The 17,166-nt window shown below is 43.0% G+C and overlaps 1 protein-coding gene across 1 annotated transcript in view; it reads left to right on the top strand.

Moving 5' to 3' along the window:
• Positions 1-17,166, top strand: part of LOC139757455 (multiple PDZ domain protein-like) — a 963,136-nt gene that overhangs the window by 787,876 nt on the left and 158,094 nt on the right. Inside the window, exons 37-38 of the mRNA XM_071677982.1 lie at positions 4,235-4,329; positions 5,960-6,029. Of these exons, the coding sequence (XP_071534083.1) occupies positions 4,235-4,329; positions 5,960-6,029 (165 nt within the window). The remainder of the gene's footprint in view (positions 1-4,234; positions 4,330-5,959; positions 6,030-17,166) is intronic.

The following is a 17,166-nucleotide window of genomic DNA, read 5'->3' as shown; positions in this document are numbered from 1 at the left end:
AATTGGTGTTCTCCTGTGAGATCGTAGGGTTAGTGGAGACACAGGACGGCCAGGGCTAGGAACAATTGAAACTGTAGGCTGTAGGTTCCAAACCTCTGGAGGAGGCGAAGGGAAATGGTAGATGTGTACGTTGAGTATAGACGCTATAAGGTCCTGATGTTTATACACGGTATTAGCATGTAGATCGTGCTGTTTGAAGGCTTATGGAGCAGACAGGAGTTGGTGAGAGTTCCTTCTGCACGAAAGTACGAAACCATGTTAGTATTACTTCTCCTGATGAGATGGGAGTAATTACGGGATCTTTGGTGCGTAGTAGAAGCCTTGAGTTAGGCTAATTAGGAGTTGATTAGTCTCTGAAGTGGTCTAATGACCGTAATTAACACCCGGGGACTGAGTAAACAGCTATTTGTTTACGTTTCTGTTGTAATGCCGATCATACGAGAGGTAGAAAGGTAAACAGTGAATTACTATTGAGTAGAAATGTATAAATTGTTCATGTGTTTGTCGTTAGGTACATTTCTATAAGTATGTAGGGCGCTCAAGATAAAGAAAACAGTATTTGACGAAGATTTGTTTAGCTTTAGGTAAAATATGCAGCTCATACTTAATTGTTTAGTTTATCATTGGGTCATATGTTCGGCAATGATGAGTCCACTTCTATCTTTCCTGGAAGGCAGAGTTCACAGACTAAGCTTCCTTGAATTAATACTACACATGTATTTTATCTGGGATTTTATATAGAATTGTAGATACACAGTAAGTGTTTAAAGATGTCACAGCCCCGCATCGACTTATAGCACCCGTCACACAGGATTTCCCGGAAAACACGACCCCAATTTCCATTCGTAAGTAGTTTTATGTTCGCGGAACCGGTCACGTATATTGTAAGTAACTATCACTGGATTTTGAAGGTTGAAAATTGAAATTGAAAATATTCAGGTCGCGAAATTCCCTACGGCCCTTCAAAACACAATGTACAGTTCAGTGGAATAATTTAAAAGCGAGTCTAGTGATTATAAAGTCTGTCATAACAGGCTGGTCCATCGAACAGTCTGATTGAGCAAAGGAAAGGAACGCGAAAGCATGGTTGGGCACTGTACTGTGAAGGTGAGAGTACTTCTGAGTCATGCCAGGGTGTAGTGAGGATAAGGTGTGGAATTCACAGTAAAACATGGCGATGTTGAATTTGCCTGTACGCATTCTCACACCACAGACTGAACGATGAGGATCCTCCCTTCTCTGTAGAGGTAGTAGATAGAAACATTAGGAAGGAAATAAGGTAGACACGTTAGGTAGAAGTAGACAGTAGGTAGGAGCCTCTGCATACACTGGTCTAGAGTTGCCTTCAGCCAGTGGGCTCTCAAGGGTGAGGCACGAAAGGCTAAGAAGCGACACTGGATTGTGGATACTCTGTTACCATGGATAGATAGATGGATAAGTAGATAGATAGATAGATAGATGGCTTATTACTCGAGCCAGATAGCTCACCTGTCCTTTCTATAAGAACCGTTTTCTATATTGGGTAGGTAACGAGCGTTTATATATAATCAACATTTCATGTGTTTTATCGTCACAAATATTATAAAATCATAAAACCGAGTGTCGAAAATTACAGTGTATCGTACATATACATGATATGGAACAATTCCGGTATTTAAATAAACGTTTGATATTAAAGCCTGTCGTTTTAAACGCCCGGTTAGGAATGTTTTATGAAATGGTTCAGTCGTTAATAATGATTTATTGGCCATTATTCTGTCAGTGTGATAATAACTTGCTATACATGTCCACGGAAATAATCATAGAATATCCATTTTTTTTTTTTTGTCACCTACTATCACGAAGGACGTGAGGTGTGCTTAAGATACATTTTCAACAGCCTTGCCTATGAATTCCGACCCAGTCGACTTTTGAATTTGCTTGTAAGATCCGACTGTTCATATGGGATTAATCAGTTTGTTTGCGTCATGGGCTGGTGGAGTCGCGTCTAAACTTATGTTCGTATTGATGAAGAATACCTTTCCGTGTGTGTGTATATATATATATATATATATATATATATATATATATATATATATATATATATATATATATATATTCCCTCATGTCGATAGACTGCACCCAAAGGGGGACCTGGGGTTAAAGAATAGATTTCTTAAAGGCCCAGTACTTGATATGGCGATTCCACACACACACATACATGCGTGACATTCTCTCTCTCTCTCTCTCTCTCTCTCTCTCTCTCTCTCTCTCTCTCTCTCTCTCTCTCTCTCTCTCTCTCTCTCTCGACCTTCAGTGGCTTAACGGTGAGCCAGCTGAGCGAGTCCCCGCTCCACCATCTCCCTCCGCCGGCATCCGTTTTCTTACATCGTGTGTTCGTTTTTTCTTTGATGTGGATATCGATGTGTCGGGCAGGAATATCCACATTGGTCTTAAAGTCAAAAAATAGATAAATAGATAAATAGATAGAAGATAGATAAGTTTATGGTGCTATATATACAAGCATATTTGATATAGTTTCTATCTTCGGTTATCTTAGACATGTAAACATCTATATTTGCGGTTTACTAATACTTTTTTTTATTGTTATTTATTTAGACACGATGCTGAATGAAAAAAGCCACCCCTCCCCTCCCCACCTTCCTTTTTTGTTTCGTGATGATCGTATTGATTAGGTTGGATAACATGATGTTATTTACAGATGCGATAAATTACAGTAATTAGGGCTGTTTGTTAAGCCAATAGCCAGTGAGTACGAAAAAATTTAGATTTTTTCTTGTTTGAACTGACACACGCACACACACACACACACACACACACACACACACACACACACTACGTGGCAATATTCAAAGTAGATTCATTGCCTCTTCCTCTTACTGTAGAGGTAGATGAATCTACGAGATTTTCTGATATTTTACGATTGATCAGTTAATGGCTGACTTCCCATTTTCCATGTTATCTGTAGCGTTGCATTATGTAAGTTATCATATCATAACTGGTGAAAATGGTGACACATGAATGTTACATATAAACTTTCTTTCCATTTCATGCGTTCCTCATTTACTTATTTCTTCTTGTGCGTATGTGAATAGATTAGTATATCGACAGGATATCATGGTTAAGAAAAACCATGTTAATCTTTACGAATTTATTCATATTTCATTGATTAACTGAATCACCTCCGTTCCTACTATTACACCAAGGCTTTTATACTGGTCTTGTGTTTCCTACAAAGCCTGTTAAACAGTTTACCTGTTTTGTAAACGCTTTTTCTATTTGATATTTCCATAAGAATATATCAGTGATCAGTTTACGATTAATGTTCCATATACATTTTTTTTTCAATGCCCTGGAAAGTGGAATTAACGTTTATTGATTTGTACCATGTTCTTTATATTCTTATTTACCGAATAAACGCTATGAATTTCCCCAAAAAAACGCGCGTTATCCATGACAAAGAAAACGGGTGCGAACGTGTGCGCAGCAATGGAAGAAAATGGGTTCATCTGGGCTGGGAGGGTAACTTGTCTAAATTTCAACTTTTCGAATCTGGGAATAATATGCCCCATGGATGTTTTGATGTACCTAGACTCTAATGAAGACTCTGAAGTTGTATTTGCTAAAATATTTACACACTTTATATATGATACGTTATCACTTACAGTAACAAAGTATTACATTGACATAACCTGATAGAAAAGCTTAATAATCATAGCACTAACACAATGGTCGTCGGACGCAGGTCTTTTAATTTCTCAATGTAGGTTTAGTTACTCAACAAATGGGATACGAACCAGTTCTTTATAGTCATATTCTACCTCATTATGAATAAGCATCCATTATTTATCCATTAAGTGATGAGAATGCTGATATGAATATTTTTTGTACAAGGGACATTAACTAGTATGAATAATTTTTAAACTAGTATGAATAATTCTAGCATTTTGATAGTCTGTTTTGATAGTATGAATAATTCTAGCATTTTGATAGGTCTGTCTTGATAGTATGAATAATTCTAGCATTTTAATAGTCTATTTTGAGAGTTTGAGAACTTTTTTATTTAACGCTGATGCGTTTTGTTGCGTTTTTGAACGCGTTTTGATTCCTTGTTTTTGAAACGCGTTTTGATTCGTTGTTTATGAACGCGTTTCGATTCGTTGTTTATGAACGCGTTTTGATTCGTTGTTTTTGAACGTGTTTTGATTCGTTGTTTTCTGACCTCGTGTTGCAGGTGAACGGCAATGTGATCTACGGAAGATGTCATCTTAACGCCTCCAGCATCTTCAAGGGCATCCCAGGCCCCAGTGTCAAGATCATTGTCCTCAGGTATTGGAGACGCCCTCACCTGTACTGATGTATGAGTGTATGCCAGTCGTATGTATATGATGATTATACATGTGACTGTATTGATGTATGAGTGTATGGGAGTCGTATGTATGACTATGGTGATTATACATGTGACTGTATTGATGTATGAGTGTATGCCAGTCGTATGTATATGATGATTATACATGTGACTGTATTGATGTATGGGTGTATGGGAGTCGTATGTATGACTATGGTGATTATACATGTGACTGTATTGATGTATGAGTGTATGCCAGTCGTATGTATATGATGATTATACATGTGACTGTATTGATGTATGAGTGTATGGGAGTCGTATGTATGACTATGGTGATTATACATGTGACTGTATTGATGTATGTGAGTGTATGCGAGTCGTATGTATGAATATGGTGATTATACATATGACTGTGTTGATGTATGAGTGTATGCGAGTCGTATGTATGACTATGGTGATTATACATATGACTGTGTTGATGTATGAGTGTATGTGAGTCGTATGTATGAATATGGTGATTATACATGTGACTGTATAGATGTATGATTATACACAAGTCGTATTTAAGTATATGGTGATTATACTACTTATGTGAGTGTATGTTTATAGTGTTTTTATGGATGTTATAATACAAATATGTGTTTATAAGCGTATGGATGGATATTACGGTATGCATACTTGTTTGGAAGTAGGTTGATACATTGTATGATTGTGTATTCGTATATTTTTGGTGGTGTATGTGTATATACATGTATGAATATATGTGGACGGTTGTAAGTTGGCGTACACTTGTCTGGATATATATATATATATATATATATATATATATATATATATATATATATATATATATAGATAGATAGATAGATAGATAGAGAGAGAGAGAGAGAGAGAGAGAGAGAGAGAGAGAGAGAGAGAGAGAGATTGTTTCGTAATGTCAATGATTTATTTAGCAAATGTATATTGAATGTCGGTGTGGAGTGTGGGAATTCTCTTTCGAAGACTGTGGTCATTTCTAGTCCTCTGAGATCCAGCTCAGCGGACTTTCGACTTTCCCTTTGTGACTCAGTGACCGAGACCTCACAAGTCCATTTAGACCTTCCATTGCTGCCTACTGGCCCTAAATTCACGGTCCATTTAAGGGTCTTCCCCCCCCCCCCCCTCTCCAAGCAGATGACTCAAAAATACTTAAAAAAAAAAGAACAAGATTTAATTTCTTCCGAATGATCATCCATTCTTGCTTGGTTTTTTAAAAAGATGCCAGAAATTTGAAGGCTTATTATATGTGTCATGGGCGAGTGATGAAGAGGTTCATTTGTTCAAAATATATATGTATAATATATATATATATATATATATATATATATATATATATATATATATATATATATATATATATAAAGTGTGTGTGTGTGTGTGTGTGTGTGTGTCATAGGCATTTTTTTAAGGTTGTGGTGTGGAATGTGTGAGTATTGATCATATATTCTGTGATGTGTGAGGTTATTGATCGCGCATTGCGTGGCTGGAATGCTCAATGCTTATATCAGACGTGTGTGGTCGTTCATCAGTGATTATTTTGTGATTCCATTCGTTTACTTTTTCTCTCTGTAGGAAGAAGACCGGCCTTAAAGAAATGGCCATCAAGCCAGTGACCCAGTTTCCCGTCTCCCTTGAAGACGAGGTGAGTACCATGAACAGTCCTGTATGTTTTACCAGGACGATGTACTACTGACGAGGTGAGTACCATGAACAGTCCTGTATGTTTTACCAGGACGATGTACAACTACCGTTACAGTTGCTTTATTCCCAGGGCGGGGTGTGAACACTGCACCTCCACTGTATTTTATTCCCAGGTGGGATCAGCCTCTCTTGTGTTTCCAAGGAGGAATGGGGGGGGGGTTTGAGGGGGTGATGGGAGCTGGAGGAAACGGGAGTTGGAGGAAGGATTGTCCCCCCCCCCCCCCCCTTGGGGACAAAAGGACATCCTATCCTGGTGAAGGAAGGTGGAGGACCACTTGGTTTAATTAGAAATACCGGGATTCCATGCCTGGGTTTTGGGTCCTGTGGCTGAATAGCGGCGCTGCCATCTATCCACAGGGGCGGAGGCAAAAGCAGCAGCCCCCCCATTCCTCCATTATTCCCATAAATGCACACAACCCTTATACGTGCGAGGGATAGCTACACCCCATTTTAGATGCACGAAAGGTGTAGTTATAACCCTTAAGGGGCGACGAAAGGCCTTAAGGGGTAGCTACAACCCTCATTACACCCACTCCCCATTATATCAAGGGGGGATCTGGAACCCCCTTTATACACAAGCAGGGAAGGCTTCCCGCAAGGGGATAACTACAACCCCCTTTTATACACCAAAGGGAAGGATACACCCTTTTATGCATCCAAGGGAGAGGCTGCAACACCATTTATAGACCTAAGGGGAAAGCTATACCACCCCTTTGTGTGCCCCCATGAGCAAGGCTCGTCCTGACCATTATGTGATGAATGGAATGTTTCATTACTTGTTATATTTTGACATTGTAGGTTTAAAGGTAAGTACGTGACCTTCGGGTTAATGAATGAGAAAGGTAAGTACGTGACCTTCAGGTTAAATAATTAGAAAGGTAAGGAGGTTGTTGGTTGGTTTATCACCTCGTTAATTGATAACAGAGGAACTTAAAATGGTTTCACGGTCAGAGAACAGGATACGAAATGTGATGTCAGAGGTATGTATGTATCATGGTACCATACACGTCAGTAGGCGTCGCTGTGTAAGGTAAGTCAAACAAACTTTTTTTGGCTTTGTCGACATTGTGAGTTATGAGTTACATGCCAGGATTGTGATGTGTTGGGAAGCGGAGACACCAAAATGATATTTTGCGCCAGACTTTACTTCTGGAGACACTATTATTATTATTATTATGATAATTATTATTATTATTATTGTTGTTGTTGTTGTTGTTGTTGTTGTTGTTGTTATTATTATTTCCCTCTGGCTTTGCGATCAACGATTCCTTCACAAAGCTCTTGTTTCCTCGTTCCCACGACTGTTGAAGTCCGGTGTGACTTAACTCTGCCTAACAGCGTGAAATTTATATATGACACCGTTGCGCTGATTGGATATGGTGACATAATGGTACTTTCATGTTAATTGGCATTTGTCTTGTCAAGTTCATTTGTGAGAAATTGTTACTGGGGAAAAAATTGTAGTGTGTCAATTGGTATTTGCCTTATCGAAAATTTGTGAAATTGTTAGTTTGTTTGTTTTTTTTTGGTTCCAAAACTGTGATCATTATTTTGTCACGAGTGTCCATGTCAAATGCCTCGTTTCCTCTGGTTTTACGGGAGCGTTTATGTGGTGATATTTTTCATCTTTTAATTGTTTGGTGCGAGCGGCGTCACGGGTGTAATTGGTCCATTATAACAACGTCATTGGCTTCGGTCATCGAAGTTGAGTTACGGGAGGGGGGGGGTGGGGGTGGATGCAACCAGTTTACAGGTGTAATGCAACTAGTGGTAATTACCTATTTGCACTGGGAGAGGGATGGTGGGTGGGGGGTGTTTGAAACTCGTGGGGCGGGTCCCCCCCTTTCCATCGCTTCAACGATCATTAATATCGTAATTTTTTTTTATATAAACTATTTTTTTTGTATATAAACTAATGTATGATGTGTTCTCTGATATTTTTATATAATTTTCTGTAGTTTTATGGCAAGGTCGACATTTTTATGTCCATGCAGATGTCATATGATCTTGTTCAAGGAACATCGATTGATTGGACCGTGATTTTAAGTGAATTCGTCCACCTGGTGATTGGCAATGAGCGTCTGTGCTTGTAGGAGTGTTCCGGTGGTTGAAGATAGTGTTCTTATGTTCTTAAAACGTTCATTGGTCGAGCTGAAGGGGATCATGTTATGGTGAACAAGGGGTTAAGCCAGCGTGCGCAAAGGGGTTAAGAGGGTCGACATTAGAATAGGTTCAGATGGACTGAAGTGTTCTAAGAGCGGAAAGACCATTAAAGTAGTGGGAAAGTTATACTTTACTCTCATGTGGGTTAAGTGTCCTCCTGAAATGTTTTGTAAGTGGATGACGTTGTTGTGGTAAAGGATAAGTTGGAGTTTCAACCATTAAAGGATTGAACATTGGAAGTCAGGAGTGTAAAGTTGGTGAGAACTGAAAGGAAAATAAATGGAACTTTTAAAAAGAGAACTTTGAGGGTGGGAACTTTAAGTAGAGGGAGAGAGAGAGACAAGGAGAACTTTCAGGGTAGAGAGAATTTAAAAGGGGATGCTGGAACTTTGAGAGACACGGAACTTAAGGGATACTTTATAAAGTGAATGAAAGATGATAAACCCGTTTGGCAGAGACAGAACTTTCGATGTTTTGAACTTACGAAGGATAAAGGAACTTCGAGTGAGATCTCCCAGGTGTGTGTGTGTGTGTGTGTGTGTGTGTACCTGGAAAGGGGAAATGGGGGGGATGGGATGAGGTGGAGTCCCCCTCCCCCCCGCCCCCCGGGGGGCCTCCACCAATCTCGGTAAGTAAAGTCAGAGATTGTCTTTTGGCTACGCTGATGTCCATGGGCCGGCCTTTGCAGCGCGTCTCCCGTGTGTCCGGGGGGCGTGTGAGCCAGACATCCTAGAGAGAGAGAGAGAGAGAGAGAGAGAGAGAGAGAGAGAGGGGGGGGGGGGAGGGAGGGAGAAATGCTAGAGTAAATGGCTGCTCTACTGTGACGGAGGAGGTGGATGCTTTGAATAGGATTCTGAGGATTCTAACTCTGGGAGGGTCGAGTCCAGGAGACTGGGGGCCAGGACGAAGATCAGGGTAGAAATGGGGATGTGGGGGGGGTCACTTTGATAGCCAGAGATAACAAGGGGAAATGGGGATAATCTCTCGTGGGAATGGAAGAGAAAGATTGCCTTGGAGTGATTGGTTGAGAGGGACGAGCGACCAGAGATTGGGGGATTGGACATAAGCGTTACGTAGGGGTGGCTTGATTGGACCTGATGGAGTGGATGATTCGGTTTACGACATCTGGTTTTTAATTCGGTTTGCGTTATGATGAGGGCGATTGGAGACGGATGATTGGTGTGTGTGGTCGAGAAACGGAGAAGAAAAGGAAGATAATGGCCGGATTCCGATAAGGTAGAAGAGGTGGAGATAAGGTAGATGGAAGTTGGTAGGAAGGAGAACATGGGAGTAGCTAGATGGAAGTTGGTAGGAAGGAGAACATGGGAGTAGCTAGATGGAAGTTGGTAGGAAGGAGAACATGGGAGTAGCTAGATGGAAGTTGGCAGGAAGGAGAACATGGGAGTAGCTAGATGGAAGTTGGTAGGAAGGAGAACATGGGAGTAGCTAGATGGAAGTTGGTAGGAAGGAGAACATGGGAGTAGCTAGATGGAAGTTGGCAGGAAGGAGAACATGGGAGTAGCTAGATGGAAGTTGGCAGGAAGGAGAACATGGGAGTAGCTAGATGGTAGATAGGCTGTAGGGGGGGGGGTGGTTAAATGGATGTTATTTGATGGAAGGGAGCGTTGGAGGTAGATGGAGATCGATGGGAGGAAGTGTGTGGTTGTGGCTAGATGGAGCCTGGTGGAGGCGGGGGTGGGGGGGGTTTGGTGGTGAAATGGCTCCCCCCTCCCCCACCCCCTCCCCCTCCCCATTGTTTGGAACACTTCACCTTTGCCGTAATTGCCTTCCGCTTGCAGGGCCAGTGCTAATGGTCCTCTCCCCTCCCCCCCTCCTCCCTCCTCCTCCCCCAGGACGTGTTGTGGGTGGGGGGGGAGGGGGAGGGAGGGAAGGGTCGTGGCTCGTGAGCACAGAGACGGGGGGGGGGGGGGGTCGTGTTGCCCAGCCAGCGAGGGAGGCCAGTGATCTCGTCTTACACATGTCTCAGGTTCCGTCTTGTTCTGGTTGAGACTCTGGCTCTTGTGAAATATTCCCCGAGTTGAAACACACACACACACACACACACACACACACACACACACACACACACACAAACCTCATAGTTTGTATGGATTTCTTTCGCTTGGTCTCCGGCTGTAAGGCGTGGGCGTCCATGTGGGCGGAGGAGGAGGAGGTACAGGAGGGAGGGAAGACGTGGGGATGTGTGGGTGAGGGAGCAGAATGGAGGTCGGGGCGTGATTGACTGTGAAGGCGATCGCGATTCCCAGGGAAACGGATTGTGATGCGACCGAGTCTTGAAGGCCAGAGAGAGAGAGAGAGAGAGAGAGAGAGAGAGAGAGAGAGAGAGAGAGAGAGAGGAGGTGGAACACGCGACGTACGACCAATGTGGTCGCATTCTTCTTTACCTTCGCTCCATCACCATCTCTTTGCCCTCCCACTTCACTCCATCACGGTGTTTGGTCTTCCGTAACCGTTTGTGTCCATCTTGTTACGACCCCATCACTCCGTGTTTGCTCTCGGCACTCCCTCCCCGTCCCTCACTCCATCACCATCTTTGCCCCATCTCGTTAAGTCTCCATCACCATGCGATATGGCCTGGTCGGACGGTGTGTGTGTGTGTGTGTGTGACGCTGATGACACACGTGTGACGCTGCTTGAAGCTGGACGGTGTGTGACGGACGAGGGGGGGGGGCGAGTGGAACCAAGGGGTCGCGTTGGAAGCTTAGCTGGGGGAAAGTCGACACCCCTAAGCTTAGTCCCACAACTTGGGGGGGGGGGGGGGTCTGGTGACTACCTGGCGCACTTAAGGGCAGGATGACGTGAGCGGCCTTGCCTGGGGGGGGGGGGGGGGGTTGCCATGTTAAGGGCTAGGCCAAAGGGTTCTCACCGTCGTGCTCAAGGGTCGTACCGTCGTGCTCAAGGGTCGTACCGTCGTGCTCAAGGGTCGTACCGTCGTGCTCAAGGGTCGCACCGTCGTGGTTCAAGGGTCGTACCGTCGTGCTCAAGGGTCGTACCGTCGTGCTCAAGGGTCGTACCGTCGTGCTCAAGGGTCGTACCGTCGTGCTGAAGGGTTGTACCGTCGTGCTCAAGGGTCGCACCGTCGTGCTCAAGGGTCGCACCGTCGTGCTTAAGGGTCGTACCGTCGTGCTCAAGGGTCGTACCGTCGTGCTCAACTGAACTAAGTTATTCAACATCTATCTGCACGTAGGTACACGAACCTTCACGAAAATGAATAAGATTAAACAGAATCAAAATATAAGTGAGATGTAATTTTTATATAAGCCATTATGTAGACTTAATATTCTACATTTTTGTAGATCATTATTCACATCTTTCCCAGTGCCTCTATACACGCATTGCTACTGGAATCTATTATACATCCGTTGTAGTGAATGGGGCCCTCTCGATATTATGTATTTTAATGGAATTTTATCCTTCTTTCGCTGCTGTTGTGTTCTGCGTTTGGGTAATGTAATTCTGTTGAATTGTTTAGTGATAATTTCATGCCCTGATTATCCGGGGGTCAGATGCGTGTACGCATACGGATACGCATTATTTATGTAGATTGCGTGGCCCAGTTATACATATTTGATTTGTTTACCATTTTAGAATGTATTTTCTGAAATATTTTATGTGGATATTTTGTGTACGTGAGTCGAATATTCCTTTTTATTTTACATAGATGTGGAATGAGTATTTCATGATTCGAATATTGCTTTTATGTATATATATATATATATATATATATATATATATATATATATATATATATATATATATATATATATGGATGTGGAATGAGTATTTCAGTCTTTCAATATATGTATGTATGTGATGGAGTCGTTCACTGGTTGCGCATTGATGGAATAGATGACTGTACCACAAATTGGCTCGAAATTGTTGAATCAGTGGCTCGTATGATTATATTTTTGCTAATAGTTAATTCAGGCCTTGATGTAATGACGGGTTTTGCCGTAGTGAACTGGGTCTGAAGTCAAATAACACGAAGCCATTTTCTTAAGATTGGGTCAGAACGTTGCAGTGCACCACCACAATCTGTGATTTAGTAAAGAAAACGTATTTGATGACTTTCTTGTGTGGGTTGGTAACATAACTAGACTATGTATGATGTATTGGGTATGTTTGGTGGTTTGTTGGCTCCCCTGAACTGTACTGTATTACTCTTTATTTATTAACTTAACGTTAAACTTGTGATGTTAATGTAAATTGATTTATATAATGATTTGACAACTGAAAAGCACAGGTTATTTATGGACAAGATGGCCCAGGGACTCCCAGTTAACATCATTTATTAGTTTTTTCAGTTTATTTACCATTTATCGTTTTCTTGGATGGTTAATGGTATTTATGAAGTTGCTAACTTATTAGCCTTGCCTGTGAAAGATTATTGACCCGAGTGACATACGTAAGTTTGAAGTGACCTTTTTTTCCCCTGTATTTTATAATGTCGTGTCAACATTGAGATCAACATTCGTAAAGATGTTTTATGTTTGGTTTAGGACGGTTAGGAGGAAGGCTAGGGAGTTCTGGGGCCCAGGGGTGTACAAGGAGTATTTCATGATATAAGTTAAGTACCAGTCTGTCTCTTGTGACTAGATCATGGCTTCTTGTGCTTCTTAAAGGTAGTTAAGGCGACGGAATTTCCTTGTGGGGGACTGTAAGGCGTTGGAAGGATTGTAGGATGGTCATGGATGGGGGAAGGCTAGAGAGAAGGATGTCCTTCTGTGTAGATAGGATGCTATAGGACGTGTGAAGGGCAGGACACTGTATTCAACATTGACTGATGAGAATCTTGTGTTATATGGATCGAAAATGGGAAATACATAAGAGAGACTGGAAGTAGCAAGACCACATGCATAATTAATCACCCTCAGAGTAACCATTTAATGATTAATTCCCGTTTTCTTTTTTTTTTACTGGAATTCTATATACATTTTAGGTAGAAATGTGACACTCCGCCTCCCGTCCTCTTTGATCTTTTTAATTCGATGACTTTCCAGGGGTCACTATCTAATTAAGCCCCACGTCCTGAGATGTGAAGCCCTCATCAGTGGCACCTCCCAGCCCACCCACCCACCCACCCCCAGCCCACCCCCCAAGCCCACCCCCAAGCCCACCCTCCCAGCCCACCTCCAAGCCCACCCTCCTTGTGACGTATCAGAGGCCGCCATAGATGTGTTGACACCCACCAGCGCCTCACAGGGTCGAGCATGGATGGACGTGGTTGTCGAGTGACCTGAGGGCCGGGGCTTCGACTCGGGTTGTATATGGTGGGTTGTCGATCAGTCTTAAGACCAGGAGTGTCGACTGGGTGTTTTTTTTTATAAGGTGGTGATGTCGACTGGTTTAATTAGCCTGAGTGTTATCTGTCGTGTCGACGAGGGGTCGAAGCAGGAAACCAGATCTACGTTTGTATGATGTTGGCAATGCCATTGCTATACTTCGTTCGCTCTTATGTTCTGTTATGTATATGTATCACAGATATCCTTCACTTGTGTATGCTCCAGTACCGTCTTGATACACTGGTATACATGAGAATACCACGAAGATGAGCTTGTATTATTATGATCGATTTATTTAGTGAAGGGCAGGGTCGCATGCAGTGTGTTAATGTGGACCATCATAGTAACTACACCGAGTTGTGTTTGATGTATTTTTCTGGTACATCACGTCAGCTACAGCGAGTTGTATCTGTTGTGGTGACGTTGTATGTGGTTACATGGTACGTCACATTAACAACACAGTGTTGTACCTGCTGTAGGGGTTATGGTCTGCCCGCTGGGTATGTGTGACCCATTCCCGTATGGGTTGTTACAATATTCGTGTCAAGTGTTGACCAGGCGAGTGTCGGGTTGTGTGGCCCATGTGGTAATGCCAGTGTCCAGATTAGCTTTCTGTGGGCGTTTAGAGTTAGTATAATGCCCAGCTTAGCTTGGGTTAAGGTCAGCTTAAGTCTACCCAGCTTAGCTGAGAGTTTAGGATGGAGGTAGGTAGTTACCGCCACAGCTGAGCTTAGTTAGGGTCGAGTTTGTAGACGGGTCTTGCTTGTGGGGGGGGGAGAAAGAGGGGTCCCCACCGAGCCTCCCCTTTCCCTTCCCCCCAAGAAACCCCTCCCCAGACTACGAGGGGAGGAGGAGGGAGGAAGCTCCCCAGGACTACGAGGGGAGGGAAGGGGAGGAGGGAGGAAGTCAAGTCCTTTGTTGAAGTCCTGATGGTGAGCGAGACCGACCGGTGAAGGATCAGAAGGAAAGTGTGTGATCCACAGTTTTACGGGATCTCTCTCTCTCTCTCTCTCTCTCTCTCTCTCTCTCTCTCTCTCTCTCTCTCTCTCTCTCTCTCTCTCTCTCTCTCTCTCTCTCTCTCTCTTTCTCTCTCTCTCTCTCTCTCTCTCTCTCTCTCTCTCTCTCTCTCTCTCTCTCTCTCTCACACACACACACACACACACACACACACATATATAGTCTCTGTAACCAGCCCCCGTCAATACACGTAGTCCACCATTAATTCCACAGTTGTTCAGACTTCCTCGTAATTTTCTGTACACAACGTCCGCCTCTCAGTTATTTACGCGCCTGTGGTCATTATGGTCTCGGGGGCCCAGGCGAGAACCCACGTCAGAGTGAGAGTTGATTAGAACACTCTCACACAGCTGAGGAAGGGGGGCTGAGCCCACTGCTCACACAGGTGAGAGTTTTGAGTACGTGACTCACACAGGTGTGAAGTGTAGTACACCAGCCACATAGGGGAAGAGCCGAGCACAGCGCTCTCACAGGTGAGAGCTAAGTCGAATACTCTCACAGGTGAGAGTTAGGTCCAGTACTCTCACAGGTGAGAGGCGAGGAGGCCTCCTCTGTGTCGGGTGAGGGAAGGAACCCCCCCCCCCCCCTCTCAGCAGCCGTGGACATACGGGCCAGAGGCCTTTCAGCGTTGATCTTTACGCGTTCTCGATCCCTGGAGACGCCTGAGGGGCGTGCAACGCCACCGCGCGGGAGTGTGATAATGAGCCTTGTGGCAGGAGGGAGAGGGAGAGGGAGGGAGGCGAAAAGCAGAGACAGGGTACGTGCATGTACGGAAGCAGACGACGAAGAGGTACAGAGAGAGAGAGAGAGAGAGAGAGAGAGTCATTAAATGACAATAAACACCGACAACTTGATTCCAATCTCCCTGATTGGTTCTCGTTTACCTAATGAAGCCCGGAGCACCAGTCGCCTCTTAATCACATGCTACAGAAAACATCCATGTGTGAGGCAAGCAAGTCTGGGAGGACCTCCTCCTGTACCTTGCTTAATCCAGTCGAAGATCATCCTAGATCAAGTGGCACACAACATTTACATCACCACCATTAACCTGAACTGGGATTACAAGTTCATCAGTTCTCATGATCAAATATTTGGCGGTTCTCTCAGCAATTAAAGAACAGTTAGAGTTTTCTCCCGCTCGTCTTAACTTCTGCAGAAACATAAACTATTTTCTTTTTTCTTAATTTCTCATTTCCTGTAAGCTTTCGGATTTGCAGTGGTGATTTTTTCTTTAATTCCAGTTCTTGATCATCTTAACTACTGTTACAGTTATCGTATTTATTACTGTTTATTCATTGATTTTTGATTATTGGTTATTTCGTACTATTTATTCCCATTATTCTGGAGGCGTTTTCCTTCTCGTAATTTAATGTTTTATAATTTTCTTATAGTTTATTCATGTATTGAGAATAGAGGAGAGTCTAGTTTTTTTTTTTTAAGTTTAAGTGTCTTGAGTTGGAAGTTAAGTAAGATTTGGGGTCATTAAGTTACTCTCGTTTGCACACGAAGTCGAACACTGGAATCTTGTATAGAGCGCCGTTACCCGCTCCGTGGACGCGCGTCTGCTTTTACTGCTGCCATTTTGAGAGTCCTTGGCTGTTCTGGTATTCACCCTATCGCGAGCCATCCATTTGCAAGATTCGCCCATTTTTTTCTTTTTTTCTTTTTCTTAATGTTTTCTCCACTGCGTTGGTTCCTTCATGTGATTGGAAACGGGATTCTTCATCCATTAAGATGTCTTCGAGAATGCGTGTGGCGATTGCTCCACTGATCTAGAATATGATTTTACCTTCTTAAGATTATATCCTCGCTTCGTCCATAATGGGATGGCTATGATCTTTTGCTTGGGCAGACGTAAGGGGGGTGGAGGGGGTTGTTAACCCAACCCTCCCTCTCTACTTTGCTTGTGAAGACGTGGGAATAACTTTCGTGGCCTCGCAGACCAGAGGAAATTCGATTGTAAAACGGGATTGGGAGTGGAGGCAAGTGGGCCAAGGGAGTAACGTGGAGGTTTCGTTGAAGGGGGTTGGTGTTGTGGGGGGTTGGGGAAGGATGGTGAGATGAGATGGTGGAGAGGTGGAGGTTTTTATGAGGGTGTTGGAGATTGGTGGAGTTTGGTGAGGGGGTTTGATGGTGTGGTGGAGATTAGTTTTGGTTGGTGGGGTTGAGAGGGTGGGTTAGTGAGTTGTTGGGGTTGAGAGGGGGAATGAGTGGGGTTGTGGGAGGTTGGTGAGGTTGTGGGCAGGAGAGAGAGGTTGGTTGGCTGGTGGAGAGAACAAAGTAATTTTTGTTATGCTGTCGAATGTTTCATTGGAAGACCAAGATTTTTATAGTAAACGAAAAATAAATATGATAAGAAAAACCAAGATTTTTATGAAAAAAGGACCAAGATTTTTATTAAAGAAAGAACCAAGATTTTTATTGAAAAAAGGACTAAGATTTTTATTTAGAAAAAGGACCAAGATTTTTATTTAAAAAAAAACAAGATTTTTATTAAAAAAGGACCAAGATTTTTATTAGAAAAGGATCAAGATTTTTGTATAGAATTAAAAAAAAAGCAAGATTTTTATATAAAAAAGGACCAAGATATTTGTA

Source organism: Panulirus ornatus, chromosome 26 (assembly GCF_036320965.1).
Source record: "Panulirus ornatus isolate Po-2019 chromosome 26, ASM3632096v1, whole genome shotgun sequence".
In the NCBI taxonomy this organism is placed as follows: domain Eukaryota; kingdom Metazoa; phylum Arthropoda; class Malacostraca; order Decapoda; family Palinuridae; genus Panulirus; species Panulirus ornatus.
This window is presented reverse-complemented; position numbering and strand designations above follow the sequence as displayed.